Consider the following 10000-nt stretch of genomic DNA (forward strand, 5'->3'; position numbering starts at 1 on the left):
TGACTTCTGGGTATTTTAATGCATATGTCAAAGTGGGGGATATATTGTTAACTGCAGGCAGTTTTTAGCCCAGACATTCATTCCTTTCTCTGTAAGCACAAGATGCAGCCCTCCATTTCTCTCTTTGTTTAGTTTTCTCTCTCTGTGGCAGATCATCTGACTTTATATGTAGAATCTTTCCCTGTTGTTTTCTTCTCTGATAGCTTTCTTTTCCTCTAGCAAGGTACTCCTCTCTTGCCACTGGGTCAGTTTTTGTTTTGCTTGACAGTGGCATCTGGTAAAATAGATTAAAACAGTAAATAAATGACAAATTACTAATGCATACATAATTACCACAGTGAAATTGCATGCTCCATCTTTTTTTTACATTTTTCTCATGATGTTGTACAAAAAACTAAATGTTAAATTTCATTTCTGAAACACTGAGAAAACAATACTCAAATTGTACAAAAAACTATTCCAAAAAATGTTAACATAAAGTATTTTTTGTATGTTAGTCTTAAATTAAATATAAAAGCACAATAACTGCCTATCTAGGACATATATCTATTATCAAAAACACTCTACAATGGTCGCACCACATGATACCTGGTCGCACCAAATGATATTTTCATGTTCAGTCAACATTTACAGGCAAATAATGAGCATCCTTAACAAAACAAGCTAGCTTTACACAAAAGGCAAGTTTACATTTTCTAATCAAAATATATATTTGTAGAAATAGTTTAATATTCATAATTTTTTTGAGGTCATACCACATGACATCCAGATATGGCAACTACATACCAACCATTAAAAGCGATATGTTTTATCAAATTTGAGAAAGATTAACAAACGGGCTTGCTGTCTCCAAGGGTTCTTGGCAAACTGTTGGATGATGCAACTTCCTGTCTTGGTCTGGATTTCAAAGTTAACGTCCCAAAGTGGTAATTTCTTGATGGTCGCACCACATGATATTTCATAGAAATGGACATCCTCGGACAAAGTTTGCTCATATGTTATAATGGAACTATAACTACAAATGCCTTGAAAATTTGTACAGGACGAAAAAACACTTTGAAAATCATGCCAAATGGGAAAGAAAATATATTTGAACAGATTTACGGTAATTTTATAGACGTTTTCGAAACAAAAATTAGGGCCGGACAGTCGCACCACATGATATTTTTACACTTTAAAGAGCACAAAAATTGCCAACAACTAACTGTTTTTGAAAGGTTAAAGTAGGTTTATATGTGAGAGATATACTGCATACCTGTGGTTTCTTTTTACGAGTTTAAACCTTTTTTTAACTGTAAAAAATACAGTCGGACAAAAGATTGGGGCGTCACGTCATTGACCCAGGGACAATATAACAGCATAACCTGCATGTACATTATTTGCTGGGGACGGGACATTAAAAAGACCAAACTTATGGACGGGGTCGGGGCTACATTTCTTGTGAATGTGAATCGAATGAATAGGTCGGCTCAATGATCAGTGCAAAAAAAAAGTGTACTGACTGTATTAATTTCACTTCCCAGTAATATTACAGTGAAATAGAAAGTGTGTTCTCATATTCACCATTATATTACAACACAACATTATAAACAACATTCAGCCTGTTACAACTTTCTGTTCTATAGAACTCTTCCTTTTCTGATTGTCTGCATGCATCCAACATCTTCACATTGATCAGTAAGCCCACCAGTCCAAATATAGCTACATTACTGTTTTCTTTCTCTTCTATAGAATGCCTCATTTTCAGTTTTACTCATTTCTGCATGCATCCTCCAACATGCTCATATTCATCAGTATGTCCACCATTTCCAAATATACATTTCAATGTTTTTTTTTTCTGTTCTACAGAATGCCTCATTCTCTGTTTTACTCATTCCTGCTTGCATCCTCCAACATGTTCATATTCATCAGTAAGTCCACCATTTCCAAATATACATGACAATGTTTTTCTTTCTGTTCTACAGAATGCCTCATTCTCTGTTTTACTAATTTCTGCTTGCAGCCAAAATAGGGTATAAAAGTTCACCTGATATACGGTCAAACCTTTGTTTTCAAAAACTACTGAAGAAACGTTTTGGAAATTTCCAGAATAAATGACTGGATTTTATTAATTAACAAATGATCAATTGCATGAACATAACTTAAATTATATTAACTGGCACATTCATGCTGGTGCAAAAGGGGTAAATGTGACTCTGAACATAATGCAAATAATTCACCCAATAATGGTAGGGTCAATTCTATCCTTGCAAAATATGGGAAGACAATCTAACTAACCTATATAACTGCACTTCAAAGATAATGCAAATAAGGTTGCTTAAAAGTTGGTAGAGACAATTTGGGCCTCCTGAAAAGTTGGTAGGGTCATGTCCCTACCGTCCCTATGCAAACCTACGCCCATGTTCAAATGTGATTACAGTTTTAATTTATCTGCGTACATGAACTTAAAGTATTTATGTAATGTCACATGAGAACCAGCAGAGGACGCCACTGAGCAGGTCTGCTGTCAGTGTGGCTGAACCTCAACAAGATGTTTCTTGTCACATTCTCCTCTCTGTGTCCTTGTGTTTCACTGCAACACATAAAATCTCTATAAAGTCCTGCAGCTCTATGCAACCAGCACAATCAGAACAACTCAAACTTGTCTTTGTACAGAATAAAACAGTTAGAATGACAGAAATCAGAAAAATAGTATATTAATAAAATAGAATATATGTTTATATTATATCATATTATATTATATTATATTATATTATATATTTATGTATATAAATTTGTTGGGGACAGAAATTGGGTCTCCAGTGGAGACAGAAATATCACAGTTTCAAGCTTCTTTTTGGTCACTTTATTTCACGGATCACTTCAACTGTCGGAAAGTTCAAACTCTGTATATATAATAATAACTGCTTTTACAATTTTATTTTTATGATAAAAGGTGCATTTTGGTCCAGAAGGTAATAATCCTAAAATTGTGGAATATATATATATATATATATACAGTTGAAACCAGAAGTTTACATACACTATATAAAAAAACACATATGCTTTTTTTCTGACTGCCTGACATGAAATCAGACAATCACTTTTCCTGTTTTAGGTCTGTTAGGATTACCAAAATTATTTCTATTTGCTAAATGCCAGAATAATGAGAGAAGGATTTTTTAAGACAATTTTTTATTACTTTCTTCAAAGTCAGAAGTTTACATACACTAACATTATTATGCCTTGAAACAATTTGGGAAAGCCCAGATGATGCTGTCATGTCTTTGGAAGCTTCTGATTGGTTTATTGACAACATTAGAGTTAATTGGAGACACACCTGTGGATGTATTTTATGGCACACCTGAAACACACTGCTTCTTTGTGTGACATCATGGGAAAGTCAAAAGAAATCAACAGGAAGAGAATTGTGGACTTGCACAAGTCTGGTTCATCCTTGGGTGATATTTCCAGATGTCTGAAGGTTCCACATTCATCTGTTCTAATAATTATAGCCAAGTATAAACACCATGGGAATGTCCAGCCATCATAGCGCTCAGGAAGGAGACGGGCTCTGTGTCCCAGAGATGAACATGCTTTGGTCCAAAATGTGCAAATCAGCCCAAGAACAAAAGCAAAAGACCTTGTGAAGATGCTGGCTGAAGCTGGTAAGAGTGTGTCATTATCCAGAGTGAAACGAGTCCTGAGACATGGACTGAAAGGCCACTCTGCCATGAAGAAGCCATTACTCCAAAAGAAACAAAAAAGACAAATTACAGTTTGCAAATGCACACAGGGACAAAGACCTTAATTTTTGGTCTGACAAAACTGTAATCTGTCTTTTTTTATGTTTCTTTTGTAGTAATGTCTTCTTCCTGGCAGAGTGGCCTTTCAGCCCATGTCTCAGGACTCGTTTCACTGGATAATGACACACTCTTACCAGCTTCAGCCAGCATCTTCACAAGGTCTTTCTTACCAGCTTCAGCCAGCATCTTCACAAGGTCTTTCTTACCAGCTTCAGCCAGCATCTTCACAAGGTCTTTTGCTTTTGTTCTTGGGTTGATATGCACATTTTGGACCAAAGCACGTTCATCTCTAGGACACAGAGCCCGTCTCCTTCCTGAGCGCTATGATGGCTGGACATTCCCATGGTGTTTATACTTGGCTATAATTATTAGAACAGATGAATGTGGAACCTTCAGGCATCTGGAAATTGCACCCAAGGATGAACCAGACTTGTGCAAGTCCACAATTCTCTTCCTGATATCTTGGTTGATTTCTTTTGACTTTCCCATGATGTCACACAAAGAAGCAGTGTGTTTCAGGTGTGCCTTAAAATACATCCACAGGTGTGTCTCCAATTAACTCTAATGTTGTCAATAAACCTATCAGAAGCTTCCAAAGACATGACAGCATCATCTGGGCTTTCCCAAATTGTTTCAAGGCATAATAATGTTAGTGTATGTAAACTTCTGACTTTGAAGAAAGTAATAAAAAATTGTCTTAAAAAATCCTTCTCTCATTATTCTGGCATTTAGCAAATAGAAATAATTTAGGTAATCCTAACGGACCTAAAACAGGAAAAGTGATTGTCTGATTTCATGTCAGACAGTGAGAAAAAAAGCATATGTGTCTTTTTATATAGTGTATGTAAACTTCTGGTTTCAACTGTATTATGGCAAGCCGTTCTGGAAATTATTATATATATATATATAGATTGACAAATAGACAAAACCTGAGAATATATATTGATTTTATATTATATTGATTTTGTATCTATATTAATTGGCCTCAAGGTTGGCAATGACCAAATGTACCTGATCAAAATGCTTGTAAATGTAAATAGAAAAATAGAGAAATAATGATTAATGGTCAATTGATTTAATAAACGTGATTCCCTGTTCATTTCAAACACCGTTGCTATTATTATTTGTCTGCATTCATAATTTCTTTGTTTACAGTATGCAATTTTTATTATGTTCACTCCAAACCACGGCCACTGACTAACCATCTGTTTCAGATCTCCACGATGCTTCATGTGAAGGTTCGTCAGTCTGGTGCCTTCACTGTCGTCTTCCTCGCCCTGATACACTCATGTGGTTAGTTTTTATAAAATGTGTGTTATTGAAATGACACAATATAGCTGTTTGAATCGACTGTAGCCTCTGCTGCAAATGCAAATTAAAACCTGTTGGTTTTTTTCAGGTTCTCAGGTGATTGGTCAATCTCAGCCAATAGTTGGAACAGTTGATGATGACATCATTCTACCATGCCACCTGGAGCCTGCAGTGGATGTCTATAATATGACTGTGGAGTGGACGAGACCAGACCTGGACCCCAGATTAGTTCATATGAGGCGCGATGGTTTAGAACTGAAGAGTGAAAAACATCCGTCCTACAGAGGAAGAACGTCTCTGTTCACTGATGAACTGAAGCACGGAAACATTTCACTGAAACTCTCCGAAGTGAAAGTGTCTGATGAAGGAGTGTACAGATGTTTCATCCCAGAACTGGGAACAGAATCAATTGTTCACCTTGTTGTTGGTAGGTGGGCAGATTTTCTTTCATTTCAATACAAAAAAACAACAACCCATGATTATTATAACATCAGTCTACGTTGGAAAAATAAGTAAATGCATCACCATTGTTTTCGCTCGTATTCACGATTTTTGTGCAAAAACACTACACAACGGGACTGTACCATCTTGCTATAAAATATTTCTAACCGCACAATCCCCGACCATGTGTACCCACACCAACCCACCAAGATTACACCTGAGGACATTCAGACTGATTCTGCAACAGACTAGTGTTGGTGTCCATTCACATTTCAGTCCCACATTGCAAACAAAGTGGGAGGAGAAGTGTACAATAAGCGTCAGCTGTGGCATTTGAAACAGTGATGTAGAAGAACTGCACTTTGTCTGTTTCTCTCTGTAGTCATTCTGCTGACTCAGCTAAGTTCTGCATTTTGCTGGACTTTGATACTGACACTGATAGATACGCTCCACTTCCTTTCTTATTACCCACAAATAATGTACGTCACATATTTTCCGTCTTTCACATTGAACAGTCTTGCCCAGAACCGGATCACTTGGTACAAATATTATTTAGTTCCCTGTATTACGGATAAATAACTTTTGGGGTACCAAACATCCCAAGACAGAGCGTCACTGTACTGCAACCTGTTTAAATAAGTTGGGCAATATTACACTACCAGAGACCACGAGACTGCAGGTAGCAGGCTAGTCAGCAAGGCTAGCTAACATTGGCATGCTACCAAGATGAAACCACCTTAACAAACTACATAAACCTTGTATCTTTAGGTGCTGCTTCCTCACCTTTTGGCTGGATCTTATACCTCAGCAGTGGAGTGATGATAGGCTGCTGGTCTCATGACTGGTATCCAGAGCCTGAGGTGTTGTGGCTGGACGGTGAGGGAAAGCTCCTCTCTGCTGGACCTACAGAGACATTCAGAGGTCTTGATGACCTCTATACTGTCAGCAGCAGAGTGACTGTGGAGGAGAGACACAGCAACAACGTCACCTGTAGAGTGAAGAACACCTACCACACCAGAGAGACACAAACCTATAAGGTAGAATAAAATTATCACATTCTCATTTTCTCTGCTTCTATCAGCTGCTGTATGTTAGAAAAACATAGTTCTGTTCTCTGTTTTATACTTTCACAGGAGGTCACCGCAGCAGCTCACACCTCATCAACTTCATATTCTCCGCTCATGCTTTCGCTGTTTGTTTGCCTGCCGGTCTTGTTTATTTTGCAGCTGCCTTCGTCATGTTGAAATTCAGACAAGAAAAGTTCAGTAAGTTGCAAATTAATTTATTTTCCATCTAAATGTTCAAAAGTTTCAGCCTTGTGATGATGTAATGACATGGCAAGTTATTTATATATATATATATATATATATATATATATATATATAGGAGTGGGACTTTAAATGCCTTCAGTTTAACATCATTAGAGAAGGAAACTAACACTGAGAATAGAATGACATGACTGCTTCTCCAAACACAGAAAACCAAGCTGACCAGACCGAGGGAGACTCATCCAGAAGTGATCACAAAGGACTTCAGGAACAACTAGTTCTAACTTGGATATTAGGAATAACAGTATTTAAAGATCATGGCAAGCTGATGACTCCAGTAAAAGCTCTACAGGCAGGAACGGCAGAATTTGGCAGCATTGATAGATATTTGAATTTTTAACACTGATCAGGAGGTAGAGAAGGAAAAGAAAGTTCTGGACTGATTAACTTCGGTGCGTCACATTTTTATGCAGCCAGCGTAACATCTTCAACTCAGAATTTACGTTAATTCATTTTTGCTTTTTGAGCTAATTTCTTTTACCTAACCATGCAGTTTTTATTATTAAACCAACCCTATAGAAGTGGTATTGTAGCCTTAACTGAACAAACCTGTGGCCTTTTCACAACAGGGATCATTACGTCTAATGATGAGGACGTGTTGATCACACGACAGAGCATTATTTTCTAAAGTTTATTATTATCATTATTTTCTAAAACGTTCCTGTAGTTCCACCTGATTAACTGTTTATACTAGGTTAATCAGTTTGAACATTAATATCTTGTCTTTGAACTGTAACGCAGATCATTATATCCTTTTTTTTATAGACAATTTTTAATACATTAAAACTTTAAATAATAACATTTAATCTTTGAAAAACTTTATAATGACCTCTCCAGACAGAGTAGAAAATGTCTACTTTTTTTTCAGAAAAAACTATAAATCTTATTATCTTCCGTTTTACAGTAAAGTGCATCTATTGTTAATTATATTCATAAAGAAACATAAAAACAAACTATATTGCCTAGCTGCAGAAAGGGTTTATGTTGATATTTTCAGTGTTCTTAGGAAAGTTATCAGGACTCTTATGGCTTCCGTCTTGCATGTGAAAAGTGATGAATCATTGGTAGTAAATAGAAAAGCTGGAGTGCAAATTAATGACAGAATCAGGATGGTTTCCTTCATATGACTGCAAGTAATGCTGCGTTCATGTGGTGTGGGAATAATCAAAGAAATGTTGCCGTCTGTGTAGACAGGTGTCACTGACGTATCATTATGGATCCACTGTAGTTCAGAAGAAAACCCACTTGTGACGCTATGATTGTAAATTAAACCACATAACTGTATATTTAGTGGTTAAAATATTCCCTGGCTTGAGAAAATATACTGCTGCTTACATAATAGCATAGATACAAATAATCTAATAATATATTTTTGATACTTTGAGTACATTTTGATGCTGATACTTTTGTACTTTTACTTTTGAATGCATGCCTTTTACTAGTGGAGTAATTTCACAGTGTGGTATTAGTACTTTTACTGCAGTAAGGGATGTGAATACTTTTTGAACCATTGGTGATGAGCAACAAAACTGCTTGTATTGTTTTTGAACTAATCTGTATTGTTTCTTATCTTTGAGTGTTTTTTTATATCAGTTTGGGCGGATTATGAGCACCTATTGGTCTGAAAACATCAAACCAATCTGGCAACACTGATCATGTGACTGAGTGTTGATGGAGGCTGATTTGTTCTACTTTTTATATTGTGCTGCCATCTTTGGGACACCGTTTAACAAGACTCTATATCAGTATGACAACTGTGAACTCTGAATAAGGAGGCTCTTGTATTTGTATATTCAACAAAAATGTTGTACTGCAGCTGCCAAGTGATCATATTAAGGTTTTCAATAAAGTTTGATTAAAAGTCTGTGATGTGTTGTATATAAAAGAAACATTAACATTATTATTTTCTGTTGAAAACACTGCACTGTTTTATAACAAACTCTAAGGACGTGTCGTGGCAGTTTTGACAACTGCACTAAGTTAATGGGTGAGCTGGCCAAACACAAATCACTCAATACTCTTGATCAGCAGGTTTTATTAGCACATTCGTGTTCCATACACCGCACAATTCCGAATGGCTCTTTTACAGTACAACAAAGTCCCATACACCGCTCGACTTATGACTGTTGTATTTCCCAACATTGATTCTTCAACAAGACTCAATGCGGCCCTTTCTTCCTGCCTTAAACATCACAATAGAGCCCACTGGTCAACACGTTCCCCTCAGTCATGGTGTTAGAATTGTTAAGTTCACAGAGTCAGTTCCCACAATGCCTTGTGTCTTGAATACCAAGTAGGTCACCGCCTACTTCCCACCATGTGGGAACTGTCCCACCATGCAGGAAACACCAAATTTATACCAGAATTATACAAGTAGGCCTTTTTCAGGGAACAAGAAATGGGTTAACAACTTAACTCTATGGAGTCTTGGGCTATTTTGTCCATTTTTGAATTCTTTTCATGTCTTTGTAAGTCATTTTGTGTCTTTTTTTTGGTCATTTTGTGTCTTTTTTTAGTCATTTTGTGTCTTGGTGTCTTTTTTTGTGTCATTTTGTGTCTTTTTTTAGTCCTTTAGTCCAACATAAAATGTGATTTTGAATCTTTTTTTACTTTCAAAACACTATCATGCTCAATACAGAATTTTAAATGTTGCAAATGTGCATTAATTTCAGAGTACACTGAGACATTAAACTGCATCATTTTCAGTTAAATTCTGGAAAAGTTGGTGTGTTCTAAAACTTTTGACCAGTAGTGTATTTTTCATGTGTTTCTTGAAATCCTTGCCCTATTTGGTTTTGTTTATGAAATAATGTTAAACTCATCCATCTCTACATACTCCTGTATGGTAGGTGGCAGGTATGAACCTTAAAGCTGGTATTGCAATCTGTTGTAAAAGATGAGAGTGCAGAACCAAGATAACTTCCTCCTCCAAAACTCTGATATTGCACCTTAAACTTTGACCCTGGTCTGTGCAGCACAGAGGACCGTGGGTCAGAACAGCTGCAGAGCGTGCTGGCTGCAGTAGCAGTATTTGGTTCCTGCTTTATTTGTACAATATATCGGCACATACCAACTCTTTTTTATTGCTTAAGCAACAGTGTGGTAGTGTGGGTGTTGGAGTGCACAGTGCAGTGT

The 10000-nt window shown here is 36.6% G+C and overlaps 1 protein-coding gene across 3 annotated transcripts in view; it reads left to right on the plus strand.

Moving 5' to 3' along the window:
* LOC131989141 (butyrophilin subfamily 1 member A1-like) overlaps window positions 1-8731 on the plus strand; it is a 10171-nt gene extending 1440 nt beyond the window's left edge. The window contains exons 2-7 of one of the 3 annotated variants that reach the window (XM_059354340.1): window positions 1849-1910; window positions 5000-5078; window positions 5185-5523; window positions 6306-6574; window positions 6671-6802; window positions 7015-8731. In XM_059354340.1, coding sequence (XP_059210323.1) covers window positions 5009-5078; window positions 5185-5523; window positions 6306-6574; window positions 6671-6781 — 789 coding nt within the window. In that variant the 5' untranslated portion in view covers window positions 1849-1910; window positions 5000-5008 and the 3' untranslated portion in view covers window positions 6782-6802; window positions 7015-8731. Of the gene's footprint in view, window positions 1-1524; window positions 1794-1848; window positions 1911-4999; window positions 5079-5184; window positions 5524-6305; window positions 6575-6670; window positions 6803-7014 lie in introns of those variants that run through there. The other 2 variants (XM_059354338.1, XM_059354339.1) reach the window with 2 other exon arrangements.
* The last annotated feature ends 1269 nt before the right edge of the window (window positions 8732-10000 follow it).

Source organism: Centropristis striata, chromosome 17 (assembly GCF_030273125.1).
Source record: "Centropristis striata isolate RG_2023a ecotype Rhode Island chromosome 17, C.striata_1.0, whole genome shotgun sequence".
Taxonomy (NCBI): Eukaryota; Metazoa; Chordata; class Actinopteri; order Perciformes; family Serranidae; genus Centropristis; species Centropristis striata.